Source organism: Fringilla coelebs, assembly GCF_963513975.1.
Source record: "Fringilla coelebs genome assembly, chromosome: 9".
NCBI classification, from domain to species: Eukaryota; Metazoa; Chordata; class Aves; order Passeriformes; family Fringillidae; genus Fringilla; species Fringilla coelebs.
In genome coordinates this window covers 28,992,832-29,014,140 of record NC_140067.1, presented here as the reverse complement: position 1 = coordinate 29,014,140, position 21,309 = coordinate 28,992,832, and the positions used below count along the sequence as shown (strand labels likewise).

Below are 21,309 nucleotides of genomic sequence, written 5' to 3'. Positions count from 1 at the left end.
GCTCTGGAGGCCCCAGCTTCTCATTAACAGATTCAGCTCATTCAAAGAACCCGTTTCTTTTCAGTGAGGAGAATTCATATGCAAAGCACCTCGAAGATCCCAGCCCAACCTCCCTTCAGAGGAGGGGTTTATGGCTGGACCTGACCTGGGAGCAATCTCATCCTTTGTTTGTGATTTGTTCCTGCAGGGTTTAGGCAGCCCCAGGTCCATGGTGCCAGGTCCTCATTTCCTTGAGTGAGGACGATGGTTTATTCTGTCCCTGAGACCATTTGTTCTCTTGGTGCTGCCTTGGGGACTCAGATCCATTTCCCAAACTCCACCAGGAAAAGGTGAAGTCCTGGAACAGGCTGTCTTGGAGGGACTGAAGCTTTTCTCCATGGTGTGTGCTGCTCCCCTGAGCCAGGCCAGCCTGTGGTCAGTGAGCTGGGTCTGCTCAAATCTGGTCCAGCAGCAGAGCAGTGGTGAACCTGACTCTGCTTTCCTTTAACTCCTGCCACTGCTGGCTGCTCTGGGCAGCAGGAGGTTGGTCCTGGCTGTGGTGGGGTGGAGGAGGCTGGGTGGAGATGGCCATGCACATCTGTGCCTTACGGTGCAGCCATTGCACCTGGAGAGTTGGAGATGTGCTGGGCTTGCCCATGCAGGTAAGGGATTGATTCTGATTCAGGACTCTGGCTGGAGCCTGCTAATCCTGCCCTGCTCAGCAAAGGGAAAGCTGTTTTGTGAGCTCAGAGTGTGGGATTGCTCCAGGCAGCTTCAGCATCACTCCCCATCATCAGCCTGCTCCCTCAGACCCTGAGCATGGCCTGGGATTTGGGAGGTGCTCAGAGGGGCTGGGGGGGTGACCTGTGCATGGCCAAGATTTATCTGTGCTCTTCTAAGGACAGAGTATGCCAGTAAGACACATTGAGCCCCCTGAGCCCAGAGTTTGGCTCTGGGGTGATGGGTTATTTGCAGTATATTACTGGGGGAAGCAGATGTGCTTAATTAGGTGGAGTTGTGAGGGTTTGTGCTTTGTGGGACACAGCAGAGGCAGGCTTGAAGCTGCTGTGAGTGGGAGGGGAGGAAGTGGTTTGTCCACTGGTGGGGTGTTAGGCTCTGGTTGCCTTGTCTTTAATGTGTGGAAGCACTTCCAGCCTGCTTTCTGCTGCTAAAGGCTCTGTGTGTGGTGCAGAAGGTGCTACCTGTCCCCAAATATCAGCTTTGAAAATTCCAGCTGGGGAATCTTGCTGCCCAAGCCCCCCAGCCTGCAGCAATGCATCCACGAGGAAATGTGGATTTTGGCATCAGGACTGCAAGGAGAAAACCAGAAAATACTTAAATTTGAACCACAGTCATCCATATCAATAACTGGGTGTGTGGGGCTGGGATCAGAAGTTTGTATACCAGGCCATGGGCTAAACTGGTCAGCAGGAGCAGGGTACAAGGAAAGACTGGAAAGATGAACTCATCTGTGTTCATTCAGCTTCCCCATGGAGTCACATTTCACAGAGAATCTGGTTTTCAGTAATCACAGCGACATTTTGCTTTATTTTTTCGGCTATTTTTGATCATTGTCCACTTTGGGGGGGAGATATTTTTTCCACAGAATATGTTAGTAATAATTTTCCAGATCTTTTGATCATTTTGCTGCCAGATCCTCTCTCCCTGTGGCAGCTCATTTGGCATTTGGGATGGGGTTAGGAGAAAACTGGTGCAGACTCTTTGCCAGCACTATGAAATAAGTGTCTCTCTTCTGCAGCTTCCGTGGCACATCCAAGCTGCACCCTCCTGAAGTGATGGAGAGCTGCTGCTGGGAGCTGAGAAACTTTTTGGCATGTGATAAATTCCCTTCTCCCATTTCCTACACCCCAAAGTTAAGATTTGAGGGAGATGCAGCTCTTTTTTTCTTTTTTTAATGTTGGATTCAGGAAATAATTTGGACACTTCCACCCCAGAAAGATGGGGAGTTACTATTTTTCAAAGTTACGTTTTTAAAGCAGTTTAATTGGTTTGAAATTGACCCAAATTTTTATTTAAACAAGAAAGAGAGAGAGGGAGAGAGAGGAAATTGATAAAATGAAGTGGGAGGAGATTTCATTTTTGATTCAGGAAGCATTTTTGATTGATCTGAATTTGAGTTGTGATGCAAGTTTCCAAACTGGTGGTGGGTAGGAGGGATCTGGGGGAAGTGCTGCTGCCCTGAGCATCTGATGCTTCTGTTGGGTTGGCCCTGGCTGGAACTGACCTCTAGGACTGCATGGATCATTACTCTGAACTGATGTGACTTGCTGCTGTCTCTCTGGGAGTATCTTATCACAGTTTTATGGACTGCAGGAACATTTCTGCACCTTTCAAAGTATCTCTGCTTTGTTTCCAAAGAGCCCTGAACACTCCTGTGTTGGGAAAAGAGGTGGGTTTACAATGATCCAGGGTGGCTTTGCAGTGCTTATGGGGTACAAGCCTCTCTCTTGATTTGTTGCTGGGATTTTTTGGTTTATTTTATGGCTTTACACAGTGAAAATTGGTGACAGAAATGGCCCATTGGTTTCACAGAGTTCCTCCTTTTGCTGGGAAATAAATAAAATAACTAGATGCACAAAAAGCCGTTTTGCCAGCTGAATTTTTCCATGCCTCATCTCACGGCAGCCTGTTTTGGAAAATTTCAGCAAAAATCTGTTCATCCATTTGTAAGTTTTGGAAAGGTTGATGTGAGGAGGGGAACTTTAATGTCAATTTTAAGGAAAAAAACATGAGCTTCTCTTAATTCCTGCTCCCCTGAAGGGCGTGTGTCTGTGTATTTAGAAATTCCAGCTCCTGTTTATGTTGGAAATAGGTAATTGCACTTTGACCTTGGTTTTCTCAGTGGCTTTATGTGAAAATGGTGAATATATTCAAGCAAGGTTTAAAACTCCCGTGATTATTTGACATTGAAGTGCTCCACCTTTGCTACAAAGACTGTGATTCCCATTGAAGGTGGACACTTTGCCAGGAAGGGATTTCTGTTGTGTCCCATGGACCTTGGACCCAGCCAGGAGCGCTTCAGTAACCTCCACAAAGCTCTGGGAGTTCATTTCTTCTGAGCTTTGGGTATTGAAGGCAACTTTGTGTTTAAAGAGAGCACTGTGAGGGGGTGGTGAGGCACAGGTTGGACAGGGCTTGGAACAACCTGAAGTAGTAGAAGATATCCCTCCCTGTAGCAGAGGGTTGGAATGAGGTGATCTTTTAAGATCTTTTCCAACCTAAACACTTCCAGGATTCACTGATAGGATCCAAGACTCTGGATTTTCCTTGCTGTGGGGGATTTGCTGTTTCAGAAGAAAGTAGGCTGCAAGTACACTTGGATAGGAGAAAAACCCAAGGGTTTAGGTAGGTGCATGGAGTCTGGCAAGTCCTCTGCACAGAGAAAGTTTGGGAAGAGCAGCTCAAGCCTATGGCATCGTGGATCAGCCAAGGAAGCAAACCCCAAACCCCAGTTCTCCTGACTTGCTTGCAACTACACATAAGGAAGATGCAGTCCCTGAACATTAAATTGTCCTCCAGTATGAGGTAGGTGGGAGTATTCTTGTCCCAAGTTCAGTCTTCTGATTCTCAGCCTTCACAAATGTAGTCTCAGGCTTGAGGGAATGTTGAGATAGGCTTAAAGTGAGGTGATTAGTTACTGGTTTTGCTGGGAGAGGCATTTGTTGGCATTGTAGCTGTCCCTGTGTTTGCTGGCTTTTGTTTAAACCTGGAGCTGTAAAAAATATGTTTAAAAAAACCAACATTTTCCAGTGATGTTGTGTGAGTCTTGAAGCTGGGTCTCCCCAAGTAGATGTTGCTGATCCTAAATCCTAAAAAGCTGGAAGAGAGCTGATGTCCCAGGTGTGTTTCAAAGCCAGGCTGTTTGCTGCATGGAGTTTTGGGGTTCCCAGGGAGAAACTGCCACGTCCTCGTTGTCTGTACCACCCTCAGGGGCAGCCACTGTTCCAGGAAAGGGTTTGGGCTGCACCTTGGTTTTGGTTTGGGTGGTGTTGGGGCAGATGAGTGCCTTGGTGCAGGGGGAGCAGGCACCTCACCCACCTGAGGCCGTGTGAGAGGACAGAGAGAGCAGCCTGAAGCGCTCCACCAGCATGGACAGCTCTGGTTTCCCCATGAGAAAGTCACACCTAAGGCCCCCTCCCAGCCTGACCAGAGGAATTGTCTGTCCTCCTCTCCCAAAACTCCATTGTTGGGTGGGTTGTTCCCGCCTCCCAGTACATCTTGGGCACAGTGGAGGCAGGAAAAGAAAACCCTTCTGAAAATCACAACGTAATTACTCCCATCTGCTCCAGCACTGCTTCCCATTTCTGCCTGCCAGGATGCTTGTCTCCAATGCTAAGTAGCACATTATTTTCGATAAGTTGCAATCATTTACTTGAAATCTCCTTCTCCTTTAAAATGTCCCTCTGGAAAGGCAATTCAGCAAGTTGGGAATGGGCAGAAACAAGCAGGGATAAACCCCTGCAGGAGCAGCCGAGCTGGGGTGGGAGGGCAGGTGCTCCTCCTGAGCTCACTGAAAGCACCCAGCAGGTTCCTCTGCAGGGAGGGTTTGTGTGAATGCCCAGCCACCAGATCCAGCCCCTGGCTGGTGGTGTCAGCAAAGGGGGCTGCAGAGGAACTGCCAGCTCACATCGTCAGAACTCACACAGAATTCACAGAACGACCAGGTTGGAAGAGACCTACAAGATCATCGAGTCCAGCCCAGCCCCAACACCTCAACTAAACCCTGGCACCCAGTGCCACATCCAGGCTTTGTTAAACACCCCCAGGGATGGTGACTCCACCACCTCCCTGGGCAGAACATTCCACAACTTTATCACCATTTCTGTGAAAAGCTTCTTCCTGATATCCAGCCTGTATTTCCCTTGGTGCAGCTCAGGCTGTGTGCTCTGGTTGTGTCAGTGCTGCTGGAGAAAGAGCCCAGCCCAGCTGAGCACAGGCACCTTTCAGGAGCTGCAGGGAGTGATGAGGTCAGAGGGAATCTTAACCAGGAATCTTAACCAGGAATCTTAACCAGGCAGTCACAGGAATTCTGCAGGACTGTGCTTTTGACTGCTGAAGTCAGCAGAGGAAGAGCCACTGGCTCTGGGGGACCAGTCCCTTCATTGTCACAGCTTGGCTTGGCATCTTGTCTCACCAGCACACCCTCTTGTGAGGGGCTGTATGGAGTCTGGCCCTGCTTCCCACATCTCCCCAGCCTGAAGACACTGACCAGCAGGATAAATTGCCCTTTCTAGAAGGAAGATGGAGCTGGAAGGTCCTTTGCTGTTGTCACTGCTAAGCCAGAGTCTCCTGCTTAGCTTCTGCCATCACCCCCAGCATGTTTGGTTGCTTTCATCATGTAGTTCTGTCTCTGTTGCCTGCACACCTCTAATTTGGAGGGTTTGGAAGGGGTGGAGAGGGAAGAGTTGCTAAGTGGAAGTATTTTGGTGTGGCCTTGGAGAAGAGAGATGACTGTGGGGCGAGCTCCTGTGCTTCTCAGATTCCTTTGGAAAAATGCTCCAGAAAAATGGAGTAAATAAGGTAGGGGATGGTGGCATGGACACCAGAGGAGCCTGGTGCCTTCCTTTGTGGATTTCTTAGGTATCTTCACAGCCCCAGGCCATGCCCAGAGTGGTGTCTGTTCCAAAGGTGTCTGGCCATGCTCTCCCTCCTGCCCTGGCTGTACTCAGAGCCCTTTGTACCTGCATGACCTGAGGGGACACCAGGCACAGGGGACATGTGGGGTGCTGGCTGCTCATCTCACACCAATATGAGCTGGCTGCTTTGCAGATGCTCCTTGGAGCATCCGGGAGCTTTGGTGGCTCAAGGCACCTTCCAGCCTGTGTCCCTGAATCTCAGGCAGGGCACAGAGCCAAGGAGCTGCTTTTGGCTCTGTCTTCTCACCTGCTTTCCTGAGGTTAGTCCTGTCACCACTTCCCACCTCCTGCAGCCACACCACAGAGCCAGCCCAGGGATGTGCTCTGCACCCCGTGGGAGAAGGAGCGAGTGTGGGAGCTGGGAGCTGTTTTCCAGCTGTGGAATGGGTCTCTGTGACCATGCCTGGACCACAGGCTGGTGGCTCCGTGGTCCCCAGGTGCTCCAGCTGCTGCCATCAGGGATGGTGACCCTGTGACAGCCACATTCCAGCTGGGGGGACAGGGCACGTGCCTTGGGTTTGCTTTTAAAACACACCCATATCTGTATATATATATAACACACATCCATGTGTATGTATATGTGTGTGTGTATATATATAATTTTTTAAAATTTTTTTTGTTGTTGTGTGTATATATTTACATCTAAAAACGCATTTTGATCAGCAGGGCACCTGAGTGAGGGCTGAGCACCATCTAGTGGCAAGCACCACAGCTCCAGAGGCTGCCAAGCCAGCAGGAAATCAGCCAAGGACAGAAAGTCTTGCAGGAATTCTCCTCCCCCCCGGCTGCCAATCTTTTTGTTATCCCTTTTTTCCCCCTTTCTTTAATTAGGAGCAGCAAATGGGGGTCCTGAGGATGCCTGGGTGCCTACATGCCTGTAGCCCCTTGGACCACTGAGGACCATTCTGCTTCATTTTTTCTGTTTTAATTTGGTGGGAGTGCTGGGTTCTTTTGCCACCAGCTGCCTGGGCATTACAGATTGGGTGCTGCCAAACCCATCCCAAACTCCTCATCCCATCACAGGGAGCAGTTTGGAGTCTGGGAGCTTCCAAGGAGCCCAACATCCCAGGCATCCTGGCAGGAGACGAGTCAGAGCTGGGTCCAGCACTGGGAAGATAAAAAAGGAGCTTTTAAATAATCATTTTGTCTTCTCCTTGGCTGAGCACAGCCTTTCAGGGATAAATAAGCAGCATCAGTCCTGCTTAGACACGTTGGCCTTTCCATTTATTTACTCCCAGGCTTTATTGTGAGTGAGCAGCCGAGCCCAGGCTGGGTTCAGGTCTCTGCTGTGGGGGACACATCTCCTGCTCTGGGTGCTGGTCTGTGCATGTGGCACAGGAATAAAGCTCCCAGGAACACACAGCACTTTGCATCAGGAAACAGCTCTCTAAACATAAACTAATTAATCACTCGTGCCTACCTGTCAGGTCAATGATTCCTGAGATTTTTAATCTAAAAATATTTCCCTTTTGAAATCCAGATGCGCCTGTTTTGGCAACTCTGCTTTTGATTTGTTTATTTGAGGTGGTTTTTAATATGTTTTTTATTTTTAACCTGTGTTGCTTTGCTTTTGTATTTGGGCTTTTGATGTGCTTTAATTGACTGATTTTTATTTATTTTTTTGTTCGGGAAGAATAGGAATTTATTCTCTTTAATTTTCATGGCAAGTCTCTCTCCCTGCTGCATCCTGTCAACTTTTCTCTTCTTTTTTTAAGGGATTTGGCTACTTTTGCCTCATATTTCAGTTTATGGACCATAGACCCCAAACCATTTTCTTGATGAAATCTGTCCTCTCCCCTTGGATCTATAAATCATGGCTGGGTGCCATGGGAAGCCTCCCGTGGTGGGGGGAGATGCTGGTCCTGTCTCCTGAGGGCTCAGCTTCAAATTTGGCACTCAGCCCTCATTCCTCCATATAGAAATGATCCTCCCTAGAGTGGAATTATTTATTTTTAGTTCCAGTTTTACTGTTCTTAGGCTTTTTTTATGCCCACCTTCCCACCTTTGTTGACAGTGCATATTTTAATCACAAAAAATGCCAATAAATGCATGAATGAGTAACTGGTCCAAATGTATGAATAAAATAAAATTAAATGAATGAGTGAAATATCCTGAAAATAGTAATTTCAGTAGGCTTTGAGGCTTTTTAGAAAAGCTCTTTTTAGTCTTAACCAAACCTCTCAACAGGGTCATTTACTTCAATTTTATACTGATAATAGCTGTATCTTTAACTTATTGCAGAGTAGGGAAGACCATACCCGGTGGTTGCTGGGGTTTTTTAGCTGCTGTGATTTTATTTCTTGTTGCTAACAGATCTTCCCCTACTTTTTTATTTTAAATGACAGGAATAATCACTTGGTCTTGTTTGTGCCAGGGATTGGGAGGGAGTCAAATTCATCTCAGGTGTCAGCAGGCATGGCTTTATCAAAATCCACACAGCATCGCCCAGCTCTGGATGTGCAAAGAGTGTGTGCTCGTGGGGTGTTTGTGCTCAGAGCCCCTGCGCCAGATGAGATGGGGAAATACCATTGTTTTCCCTCAGGAAATGCCTTTTTAAATTCTCTCATCAAGGATTTCTTTTATTTATGTCATTTATTATGCAGCTGTGCATGTGGAAATCTCTCAGGTTATCATTCCATGTTCAAACACCGACCTTGGAGGGGGACATGGGGGGAGCACCTCTATTTTTCAGACATGGGACATCCCAAGCTGTTGGGTTGTTTTTCCAGGAAAGCCCTCATAGGATAACTTTTATTTGGAGCAGTAATTTAGGCAGGGAGCACAAAGATGGGAGGAAGATTCTTTTTTTGAAAAGTCACTTTGGGAGGATTGATTAATCATTGCTCCTTTTCTCAGCATCAGCGGAATGACTGGATTCTTAAAGAAAAGGCATTTTTCCAGGAATAAAATTTATTTCATCCATGTTTTTTACATGTTCCCAGTGCATGGCTAAAAGCATGGACTTCAAGCCCTCTCCACAGCCCGTATTTCAGGATGTGGAAACCAAGGCATGGCTGCCCCGGGCTCTGTGCATCTTTCTCTGCCATCTGGGGTTGATGTAAATGACATGTTGGGTGACATGAGAGGACCCCTGAGCGAGATGGAATCAGGGCTACAGACCTCCCTTCCAACTTCCCATCTCATGCTTGAGTCTGGATATGGTCCCTATCGCTTCTGGCAGCAAGCATGGGTACATTTGTCGGGTTTTTTTGGTTGCTGTTGCTAGGAGTTTTGCTGCTTGTTCGAGCAGAAAGTGTGGCTTTGTGGGCTAGCTCTGTGGTGAGCTCACTGCCAGGTCTGCCCTACTTCTGTCCTGCGGGAAGGAGCAGGGAGAGGAGCAGGGAGCTGCAGTGCCAAGTAGTGATGAGTGAAGCCAGGCTTGGTGCTGAGTACTTGCAGCATCAGGATGCCTTTTGGGGAACCTGTTGGGAAGGATGAAAGTTTGACAGGAAAGTCTCACAGATATGTGTGCTTAGCAGAAAGATTTTTGAATGTAAAATCTGAAGAAGGAATAGAGATGGAAGCAAGTTTTGATATAGAAGAGAAGAATTGCTGAGCCAGTCTTACTGGATAACCAAGGAGGCAAAGGGTGTGTTAGTTAGAAGGGGATTTTATGGCTTAGAGCAAAGGATAAACCCACCTCAAACAAGATGTTTTTACCAAGCAGAAAGATGGCACAGGCAAACAAGTCAGCAAATGTGGCAAGTAGAAAAAAGGTCTCAGAATTTTCTACTGCAAGAAAACTGAAAAAGAACTTCTGCCTTAAACTGTAATGTACTGACTGTTAGTGATTGGAGAGCAGTAACATGAATATGGTAATGAGAGCAGTTATGATAGGCTACAGATAATAGTCAAGGGATAGATTGGTTCTACTGTATTAAGAGGCTCAGCAAAGGAAAGTCTAGAATGCATTGTAACAAAACCAAAGGGTCTCCAGGCTCTGTCACCCACCACCCTGGGCTGCTGTAAGGTCTTGGATGGAATAAACTGCATTTTGTAATGCAGTTCTTGGATGTAATAAACTGGCGTCCCACATTCCTCATCCAGGCTCTCACAGGATCCTGTTGAGAAGGGACAAAACCCCTGCTAACGGGGCCAGTCCAGCTTGGGACGAGCTTCCCTGAATTCAAACCCAGGTGTGACTCAGGCTTTCCTCTCCCCATTGTGTCTCCTGCAGTGCTGAGCATCCGGGGGGCGCAGGAGGAGGAGCCCACGGACCCCCAGCTGATGAGGTTAGACAACATGCTGCTGGCAGAGGGGGTGGCGGGCCCCGAAAAGGGAGGGGGCTCGGCCGCCGCTGCCGCCGCCGCCGCCGCGTCCGGAGGAGCCGGCTCCGACAACTCAGTGGAGCACTCGGACTACAGAGCCAAACTGTCCCAGATCAGACAGATCTACCACACGGAGCTGGAGAAGTACGAGCAGGTAACAGGCTCCTTCGTGGTGGGGCTGGTGGGAGCAGAGCCTGGATCTGCACAGCTGGATCGCTGCTGGCAGCTGTGGTTAGGGGTGCGCGGGCTCTGGGTGTTGGAGTGACAGCGTGGTTTTTGTAGGGTTGGCTGGGTTGGGGTTTTTTGCTGGGTGGGTATTGATGCAGGGTGGCCCCAATGTAAGGAATAATGTGCTCTGACTTCATGATTCAGAAGGCTGAACAATTGTTTTATTAATCTGTACTATATTACATTAATACAATACTAAAGTATATACTCAAGAGATACGCTACGCTACGCTACGCTACGCTACTCTACTCTACTCTACTCTACTCTACTCTACTAAAGAGATACTAAAAAATCTGTCTGCAGACAGCCAGGACACAGCTTTGACCCAACTGGCCAAGGAATCAAAACAACCTTCACTGGTGTCCAGTGAACAAATCACTTTGGGTAAACCATCTCCATAACACATTGCACATGTGCCAAGCAACAGGAGCAGTGAATAGAGATAAGAATTGTTTTCTCTTCTTCTCTGAGGTTATCACTGCCTTCCTCAGGAAAAATCCTTGGGAAGTTGTGCCTGCTGCTCTCTGTTAAGAGAGCTATGGCCACAGTATGGGTTGCCCCTTGGATTTTCACTTTTCACTCCTTCCCTGATATCTTACCAGAAAAGGCCTCTCTGATATGATGGCCTCAGTGATGACAACTGTCCAAGCAAGACTTGAATCAGAATCTTCTTGAATATATTTTCTCCTTGAAATGCTCTCTTTCCAGCAGCTGGATGGTCTTGGTCTCCTTGTTGGGTCTGAGCCATGGTGGGAATTCAGCTTGGAAGGGTGGGGTAAGACACAGCAAGTCAAGGGCATGTCACCAGTCCACAAATCCAGTGTTTCTTTCCCCTGCCAGTTCCTTTTTCCTCACCATGGTGTGGGAGCTGCAGACACTGTCCCAGAGCAGCCACCCACATCCCAGGAGCTCCAAAGGCTTCTCCAGCCATCACTCTCCCCTGGTTTTTGGGGCTTGCTTCTGGGAATCAGAGGATCCCATCATGCCAATGGGGTGCTCATGGGGATGAGGGAGAGGAAAGTGAAGTGGCCTCAAAATCCCCCCCTTGTCCCCTGGCTCCTCTCTGTGCCCTGTCCTCAAGGCACAGCATGGGGACAGCAGGAGCAGCCAGCCAGTGCTGTGCCAGCAGAAAACTAACTGGGATTGTTCCCTTCTTGCCCTTATTTATCAGGGCTCCTGCCTCGGTCAGGCTTTAATTATTATCCTTATTTCCTTCTTACCTGATGTGCCAAGAGCACAGAGCAGGGTCAGGTCTCTCTGGAAGCTGCTCCTGGGAAGCACAAGGGGCTCTGCAGGACACGGGGTGGGGCTGTAGGAGGAGGGGCAGTGGGTCAAAAGGTTCATGGACCTCCTGAGATAAATCTGTACCTCCTCCAGTCACAGCCAGGAAAACAGTGGCTGGCACTTCTTCATGCTTTTTGTGAATCCCAGGGCTTCATCTGCCCCAGCTGCATCCATGATCCCCCTGGGAGGAAAGAAATCAGCTCCTGTTTTTCCCAGGATGTTTGTTGGGAGTCTCTCACACCCTGTGCTTGGCAGAGCAGGGAGATTTCTCTCTCCCTGATGCCTATTTTGGGCTTAGCTAGAAACAGAGGCCAGACAAAGTTAAAAGGATAAAAATGGACGTATTTAATGAAGGGCCTTCAGGTGGGGCAGACAAAGCCTCCCCAAGGGGCTACACCCAAATTGAACCATGTCATGAGTTTTTCAGACAGATACAAGTGTAGTCTGTTTACATATCAAGGTTAATTCTCCAAGTACAGCTTCAGGTAATGAAGTCAGATACCTGCAGTTTGCTACCCTCCCAATTCACTTTTGTTTATGCTTTTTGGGGCCTGAGGCAGAGAGGGTGTCCTTGGATCTCAGGCCTAGAAGGATTTTTTTGTCTGACCAAAACGTGAAGAGAGTTAACTAACACTCTATATGGAGTTCAGAGTTATACACTAATGCAGTACAGGATCTGAAAAATACAAAAGCTAAAATCCTGAGTCATCATCCCCTGAGCACCAGCATGTTCTTGCTCTGAGCCTGCTCTGGAAAGCCCCAGCCAGCAACGCCTGTGTGGGGGTATCAGTTGTTGGTTTTTTTGGGTTTGGATTGAAGGTACTTGAGATAGTAGTTTGTGTTTATTATTTTTTATCAGTAAAACAGTCTCATTATTGTGAGTTCAGCAGCTGTTCATTAGAAGGCACAAAATGGCCAACAATCTCTTGGTACAAGGTCTCCTAAGACTGAACTATCCAATTAAGAGCTGACACCTGGATTATTTTCCCTTTTAACCCACTAACTGATCCCAAAGAGCCCCAATGGGGACTTTTCTGCCCAATTACAAAATGCCACCCAAACCCATGGAGAAGGAGGAAGAAGCAGCATGAAGAAGAAGCCCAGGATGACACCCTGTGCCCTCCATCCTGCTTCCATCCACAGCACACTAAAAACCCCAAACCCTCAATTTCTCACCCAGTGACACACCTGCACTGCTCTCTCTCTGTTTCACACTTTTGTGGGTTCCAGTCTATCTTGAAGTCTGGGAAACTTTCTCCATGAGTGAGGGTCAGAGTCAGTGCTGCCCTGGGGGTCAGGGCACCCCAGAGCAGACAGAGAAATATTCCCAGTGCCCTGGCTTCCCACACCTCAACACCACCGAATGACCTTCCCATCCTGGGGTTTCTTTTGCTTTTCCTGCCGTGCCAGGCGTGCAACGAGTTCACCACGCACGTGATGAACCTGCTGCGCGAGCAGAGCCGGACCCGGCCCATCTCGCCCAAGGAGATCGAGCGCATGGTGAGCATCATCCACCGCAAGTTCAGCTCCATCCAGATGCAGCTGAAGCAGAGCACGTGCGAGGCCGTCATGATCCTGCGCTCGCGGTTCCTGGACGCACGGTGAGCACACATCCCGCCATTCCTCCCTGCAGGGATCCATAAAACCAGAGGGGTTTGGGAAAGCAGAGACAGCAGAACTGGGATTGGAGCTGAGCAGTAGCCGTGAGATTGGTCAGCAGAAAAATTGTGTAAAAAGTAGAACAGCAAGGACAAATAGAACAGTGGTCTGTGTATTAATGCTTGTCTAGAATAACTCCCTAAGCTACAGAAAAGTAATTCTAGCGAGATGTTAGGAAGTTCTAAGCTTAATAATGGAGCTCTGTGCATTGTGTTTGAAGGCTCACAAGCAGGTATTGTATCCAAAATAAGCAAGCATTGTTTAACCAAAGGTACCTGTGCTTACAGTGCTTGGATAGAACCACTGTCAGTGTGCTTCTGCTTTGTGTGATTGGTCAAAGAACTTTTAAAGTGAGTTGTAACATTGAGTTCTTTGTCTGCTGCCTGGGATGTGAGCTGATGGCACCTTCCCATTGTCATAACCATGGAATGAGAATGATGCTGGAAAATACAATAGCTCAAGGCAACTTCCCAAGCAGTCCTGTCCTGTTTGTGATTTGTACACAGCCCCCAGCCAGTGATAAATGGTTTTGTGTGAGGAGGGGAGTGTCCAGGAGGTTTGTTGGGCAGTTTTGGTTCTGGAGTAAAATGAAGGCCCAGCAGAAGGGCTGTGTCTTGAGTGTCTTGGTTTGGAAAGACAGGTGCCTGCTAAGGAAGGCAGGAACCTCCCCTGAAATGGAGAATGGAAACCCTCCCCACCCCTCCAAATTGCTATGAATTTTAAATTAAGGCAGAAAATATGGGAGCAGGAAATAATAGTTCTTTACTAGAGAAGAAAATAAAAGGATAAAATAAACAATGCAGTAAACCAAAAACAACACTAACAGAGTCAGAACACAACCTGACACCCTGTGGGTCAGGGTGCTGGCAGCAGTCCCATTGGAATTGTGGCTGCAGCCCTCCTGGAGTGTCAGGTGTGGTTCTGTTGGAGCAGGGATCCTGCAGAAAAGGTGCAGTCTGCCTCTGAAGATCCAGTGGGAGAAAAGGCAGCTGCTGTTCCTCTGGGAAATCCAGTGGAGAAGCCCTGCAGTTATTCCAGAATCTCCAGATTATATCCGGGTAGCAATGCTTGGCTCCTCCCTCTGGGCTCACATCTCACAGTGGGATGCTGTAGCTCTTATCAGCCATGCAGTGACATTCAATAGCCTGTTATCAGCAGGTGTTCCCTCCCCAGGGAGGAGTGGGTGTGGAAGAGATAAGGAAAACTGCCCACTTAATAGAAGACAACTGCCCTACAGATGGCAAATAGAATACATCTTGCCTTGCAATCTGGGACATTGAGCCAGAGGGGTTTTTGGTCTTTCTTTTTTGTCATGGTTTAGTTGAGGTGTTAGAGCATGGATTGGACTCGATGATCTTGAAGGTCTCTTCCAACCTAGTCATTCTGGGAATTCTGGGAATTCTTTATCCCTTAGTGGTCTGTGGCTCAGCAGGGGAGGGGACTGCAATTCAGAACATCCATGAGTGAGGCTCCCAGCTGTACCTTGGGAATTGTACATCCTGGTTTTGCTTTGGCAGAAGGAAATCCTGTGGCACACTGCAACAAGCTTCCGTGGTGAAAACGTGCACTTCAGTTAGGGATGAAAGTTTATCCTCCAGGCCATCCTGTCCCCCATTCTTTTCCCACTGTTTTTATTGTCCCAGATTTTCAAATTGCTGTAAAATTATTTCATTTCCCAAGCTGGTTAGGTGCAGACTGCAGCTTGGGCTGTAGCTTGCTGTGGGGAGGAGAGGCAGCTGCACCAGGGGTGCAAGGAAGGAGATGGCAGACAGGTAATAATGCCTAGGTGTGAATGGAACAGACTTCCCCAAGGATATATCCAGCTCTGCTTCCTCAGCACAGAGCTTTGCAGAGTAGCACTGTCTTTGGTCACGACAGCCAGGTGTCAGGAGTCACCTTCCCAGGTGGAGGGGCTGGATGCCAGTTTTCAGACTCTGCTGTGAGCTGGAGGATGCAGTGATGAATTTGAGATGGAGGCTTGTTTGCTTTGAGAGGTGCTGAGAGAGCAGTCACCAGCCAGGGGCAGATCAGAAACTTCCTGGCCGTGAGTCTTGCACTCCATGCAAGCAGAGGGGGGAGGGAGGAAGGTGGGAAACTCAAGAGTATTTAAAATGCATCCTATTTTTGGATCCCTGGTGCTCATTCCCTTTCCTTTTCCTTCTGTTTCCCACTCTTTCTTCACGTGAAGGCGGAAGAGACGAAACTTCAACAAGCAAGCCACAGAAATCCTGAATGAGTATTTCTATTCCCATCTCAGCAACCCTTATCCCAGTGAGGAAGCCAAAGAAGAGCTAGCCAAGAAATGTGGCATCACAGTCTCACAGGTGAGAGAGCTCAAAGCCTGGACTAGTGGGAAACCTCAGCATGGGGAAGGGTATTCCAGACCTCAGACCAGTCAGCCGTGTCCAGTGTTGAGCATTTAATCATTAAATCAGTTCAGTGCAGGTTAGTGAGAGTGGGTGGGAGTGCAGATGGCACTTGCAGATTGAAGCCATGGATGGAAAAGGAAAGTCTGAGGGTGGATTTAGGAGGTATGAAGGCTCCACGGAGCTGTGTGTGCAGCCAAGGTGTTGACAACCCAGAAATTATTTGGCAGCACCCAGAGGGGCAAAGTCTCCTCAAGGAATTAGTGCTGGCCTGGCCTGCAAGAAGAGCTTGTTTGATCTGAAAGTCCTTTCTTCAGGGGATTCAGTAGGAAGAGTTGTGTGGGTTTTGCTTCATAAGATAGAATGGACAAGTCCAGGTGGGAAAGATCTGGGTGCAAGAGTTAGAGTTTGTGCTCAGTGAGGGTGGGATTTCTCAGGGTCATTTCTCTCAGTCATTACCCTTGTGCTGCAGAACATGACATCTCCCTGACTTGCACATCCCTCAGAACCTGGTGGTTAGTAATGACAAAATGAATTATTTCCATATGTTCAAGGAAGCCACATAGTTCCTGGAGTCTGTAGCTTTGACCTGGGAGCTGCTGTGATTTGTGAGGAGCGCAGCCAGCCCTTGAAACGTTCAGCCATACATTGCTCAGGCCTGCCCTTCTTTATTTCATCTCTTTTAGGAGCAGGCTGTGTGATTGAGAGCCAGTCTTTGTGGCCTGTGGTAGGCTTGTCCTCACATGAGCTTAGCAGCCCCTCTAGGCTCCCGTGGCATTCCCTGCCTTGGGCTGCTTCCCAGCCCCAGGCACGTGCTTGCTCGTCACTTGAGTAAACTGCAGACAGCAGCAGCATCTGGTGTCCTTGTGGGAGCGTGTCTGCCTTCAGCAGGAGCAGCAGCATCCAGGGGAAGGTGTCATCACCGTGCTGAGTGCCTGCTGAGTGACTCCAGTTGCCTCCCCAGGGCTGGAAGACCCAAACGTTGCTTCTTCCCAGAGTTACCTACAGGAAGACAGCACATATTGGCTTAAGGAAAGCTCCAGCTGTCCCAGTGCTTCCCCCTCTCACTTCTAATTCATCTGTTCACACTTACAACCTCTCCTTTGCAAAGACAGAATGCCCAGGAGAAGTGCTGCACTCAGGAGGGGGTTTTGAGCATGCTGTATCAGGGCTGCTTTGTCCCTGTCTCCAGGATCTGCCTCCCTTCTTCATCCAATAAGGCAGAAACAAACACACATCCAGGTCTGGATTTGCTGAGACTAAGTGGGAACACAGGTCCTATGAATGTGTGCAAGTCCTGAGCAGAGCTGATCTGAACTCAGAGTCTGACCAGATTAGGCAGGTGCTTTACAGATTTTACAATGCAGATAGGTTGTGGTGGCTGTATACTCCAACCTCCTGCCCTGTGGTGCTCAGGGTTCACCCAGGATGGGAGGCCAGAAGAGCAGTCATGAGGCGATGTCCATGTGAAAAGACCATGGAGGAGCACATTGTCACTGGTGACAAAGCTGCACCAAGAGGTGGAGTGCAGCTCCTTGCCAACAGCACCAGCTCCTGGTGGTGCCATCAAAATGTTTGCTCCCAGATCTGGGCTGGGTGCTGATCTGAGTCTCTGCAGGTTATATTTTCTCTTTCCTGCTCTGCAGGGTTGGATACCTGTAGCTCAGTATCCATTAAACTGGTGGTGGATGAAGCCACTTCTGTGTGGAAGCTGCTGGATGCTTTAATAAGCACTGCAGATAGAAAGCACAGGAATAAAAGCTTATGGGTTTCACTTATCATCACCAAGCCCAAGCTTTCCCTGAGATAAGGAAGAAATCCTGGGCTCCAAAGGATGAACATCCATTATTGTATTCTGTGTCTTCAGCTCTTGCTCAGTTTATTTAGAAGAGGGAGCACTGATGTACTTGCTCACCAGCAAGCAAAGGGAGAATGCCCGTGGAATCTCACCAAAGGGGTTGGTCTTGCTAGCTCAGGATTGCAGCTCCAAGCAATCCTAGGAGTGTTGGAACTCTTTTGGGAGAGCTGCAGCATCCTCCTCATTTGCCCATTCTCTTTATCCTGATAAGCTCTCTCAAACAAAGTCAGTAGTGGCTGGAAGTGGTCTTCTGCTTAGAGATCTGCACATAGGAAGGCATTCCCCTGGTTCTCTGTGTTCAGTGCTGATGAAGAAGAAGCTGAGAGCTGCTTCTCAAGCTGTAGGGTTGAATCTTTCCCATGTCTGAAATAGTTCAGTGTGAGATAGTGCCCACGAGTGAACAGGAATATCATCAGCATGTCTCTGGGCAAACACAGTGGAAACATCTTCCACCCTTCCCAAGCACAAACTTCTTTCCTGGGACCAAAATTGGGCTTTAGGACAAGTCCTGTGCTCCTTCTCCATCCTTCCCCTGAAGTTCCTGGTTCATGCAGTAGTGGCTCATGCTAATCCTTGCAGAGCCAAGCTCAGTTGGACAAAGAGCATCCACTTCTGGCTTTGTGCCCTGATTCCCCTCAGATGGATCAAAAGAGAGCTTTGCTGATACTGAGGCAATTCTGTGTGTCAGCCAGGCCCCAGTCAATTCTCTGATCAATCAGGGCACCTATCCTATCAAAAGGATACTGAGGAGGAGGCAAATAAAAATGACACACACCTGTTCTCTAATTGTGCAACTTTGGTGTCTTTGTGATTCTTTAGGATGGATTCTTTGAATCCATCTTAAGGTTTTTGTGGGGTGGGTCTGGTGGTTCCTGTGGAGCATCCCATCTATAGCAGAGCCAGCTACACCCACACAAACCCAGTGCTCCTGAGGGTCTCCCATCACCTTTCCTGGGCTTTGTGTGGCACACACGGGTGGAAGGTGCTTGGAGAACTTAGCAGGGAAAGAATCTGCCCTGGTTAAGCTGAACTAAGCCACCTTCCTCACCCAGGTGCCCTTGGCAGAGCTGAAACCTTAACTTGTCCTTGTCTTCTCTTGAACCTGCTCTAGGTATCAAACTGGTTTGGAAATAAGAGAATCCGGTACAAGAAGAACATAGGTAAATTTCAAGAGGAAGCCAATATTTATGCTGCCAAAACGGCTGTCACGGCTACCAACGTGTCAGCCCATGGAAGCCAGGCTAACTCACCCTCAACTCCCAATTCAGCTGGTTAGTTTTTATCTTTCTTTTATTTTGGGTTGTCAGTGTTCGTGTTTTTGTTCGTTCTCCCCTCTCCCTCTCTTGTTTTCTCCTTTTGGGTGTTTCAGCTTTTATTCTCTGGGTCTGGTTTGCTCACTTTTGTGGTCTTAAAAAAAAGCAAAAAAGGGAAATGGTTTGGTGAGGGGTTTTTTTTGGGGGGGGGGTTTTACTTTATTTTCTTCTCTTTTTCCCCTCCCTATTTTCTTTTTTTTTTTTTCCTCTTCCCCTTATGTGTCCTGTTTTTTGTTGGAAAAAAGGATGTGATCATACCTTGTGACTGGTGGTGCTGTGGTGGGGGTTATATGCATGGATGGTAAACACAAAACCAGAAAAGTGGTCCACAAACCATGGCTGGGATTGCTTGCACTTTGGGGGGAGAAAAAAAGTAATAGAAGAGTTATTGTGTAATGATTTTATTTCACTGGGGCTGAAAGCATGAGTGATCCTAATGGACAAACCCCAGCATTTCTGAGATGTCCTAGCTCATGTCATTTTGGGGGTTGTTTTGGGTAAATTTTTATCCTTTGATTTTCTTTCTGTTGTGGTTATCTCTTTGATTGCTTACATGACAGTGTCTGGATCACCTGCAAGAGTGTGCTCTGTGTGAATTTTATTTTCCCTTTGTGTCAGTGCAATCCAGAGAAATTCATGGGTCCTTCCCTTCCCTTTCCCCTCTTCCTTCCCATTTGCTGTGGTTTCTCTTTGTTTGTTTTGAGAGTCAAAGGCACAGAGCACTTTGCCCAGATTTCAACTCCTCTGCTAGAGAACGATGCTCAGTTCATGCCTGGTGCCTGCTGCAAGGTTGGCCAACCCAAAAACCATCAGGGGCTGCTGATCCAAGAGCAATGGAAAACTGGGATTTGTTTACAAGGAGAGGAAAAAAAATAACTTCATGGGTGCCATATACTTTGTAACCCATGCAAATATCTGTGTGCCTGTTTTCTTTTTAGGGGTGGGAGGGAATATGGGAATGTGCCACTCTGGAGCCTTTGAGCTGAGTGTTTGCTCACGGTGCCCTTCCCCAGGGATGTGATGCTTGGTGTTATCAGAGAGGCAGGAAGGGAGCAAAGAGAATGGTGGGCAGCAGGATGTTACACAGGCTGTGCAGATGCTGGCTGCCATCAGGACATGCTTCTGTAGTGAGCACAACCCTGCTTGTGCAGGTATCAGAGGAATCACACTCCAGAAACACCCCTGGCTCTGGAGGATTTGAGTGCCAGGGGTCAAACAAAGGGAGGAAGCAGTGACATGGGTCTCTGGCTGGGACAGTCACTCCCACCTCTTCCTCACCCAGTGCTGTCTGCTCTGGCTCAGGTGCTCTGAGGGCTTGGGTGGACGCAGCAGAGCTCTGCAGAGACAGTTTGCTGGAGTTTTGTTTGATTCTTTTTGGTTTGGGGATTTTTGTTCCCCTCCCAGTCTCTCAACTGATGAAGAATTAACTGCATTTTCAAAAATGTTGTTCTTTCCAAAGAGCTCACACAAAATACCTGGTCAGGTGGGTTTTCCTGATGTTACACCCCCTGTAGAAAAGGCTGGAGGGAATTAATTCTGCTGGAGAGGGCAGAGCTCTGTGTGTTGAGGGAGAGAGAGGCCTGCTGCCTGTAATGCTGTCCTGCAGCCCACATCAGTCTGGACCAAAGAGATGCAGCTTTCCTTCTTCTTCTCTTTCTTCAGCTGGAGTCACATCCAAAGGTCTGGAATAGCAAGGGAACAGCTTCAGATTGCCTGAGTGGGTTTGGATCTGGGCTGCACATAGGAGAATAAGCATTTCCTCAGTGCCTGACCAGTTAAATAGTGCTCCAGAGCAAGGCTGTTTCCTCGCCTTCCCCACAGGCAGTAACATGGTTGTTTCAGAGATAAATTGGCCAGTGCTCTGCAGTAAACAGCTGAGATAATCCCTGGATAACACTGCTCTTTCAAGAAAGGACAAACAGTGCTGTTATTAACGGGGAAAACTTGAGCTCCTGGGTCCTCTTTGTGGCACACTTGCCTGCAGTCTGGAGTCATTGACCTCTTTTCGCGTGCCTGAAGTGTCAGCGGTGCTGAAGCAGTGTGAGAGGAGCCTGCAGGCCACAGGAGATCCTCCTTCTGCTTGGAAATAAAGTATTCCTCACCTGGCCCAGGTCCCACACCCTGCCTGTAATGCTGCAGCAGTGGCAGAGCAGCAGGGAGGCCCCGATTGCTCTGGGTCAGCTTGCAGAGGTGGTGGGTTTGGTGTCCTTGTAGGTCCTCACCTGAGAAGACAGCTGGAATTGTGTGGGATTTTTATCTCCTGACAGTTGAGATCCTCCCAGCTGAACCACACAGATGTAACAGCTCGGTCAAGCATCCCTGCATTGTCACATTTTGGGACAAAGACACGTCATGTAATCTCCCCTGCTTCAGATTGTCCTGTGGGTCCTCGCAGCAAGAAGCAAACCTGCACATGGTCGGGCTGAAATACCTGTCTGAGAAAGATTGGGACAATTGTGTCCAGGACCATGAGCCATCAAATGTGCTGAATTCTCCAGGGAGGGTCATGGAAGCCAATGAAGAGGTGAAGGCCTAAGATGGCCAATGCCTCTCCTTCTACACCACGGACTCCTTTCTGTTCCCAGATCATTGGCTGACACTTTGGTGAGGAAGTAGCCTGAACAATGATAGGACTTTCTGGGAATTTGTAGGATTTCCTGGTTTACATATATTATAGAGCACGTGTAAAGAAAGTAA

General features: G+C 48.3%; 1 protein-coding gene across 2 annotated transcripts in view; it reads left to right on the top strand.

The window, feature by feature from the left end:
* PBX1 (PBX homeobox 1) overlaps window positions 1–21,309 on the top strand; it is a 131,009-nt gene that overhangs the window by 92,247 nt on the left and 17,453 nt on the right. For both annotated transcript variants that reach the window (XM_084211589.1, XM_084211588.1), the window contains exons 3-6: window positions 9,814–10,058; window positions 12,827–13,017; window positions 15,264–15,399; window positions 18,411–18,570. In XM_084211589.1, the coding sequence (XP_084067715.1) occupies window positions 9,814–10,058; window positions 12,827–13,017; window positions 15,264–15,399; window positions 18,411–18,570 (732 nt within the window). The remainder of the gene's footprint in view (window positions 1–9,813; window positions 10,059–12,826; window positions 13,018–15,263; window positions 15,400–18,410; window positions 18,571–21,309) is intronic.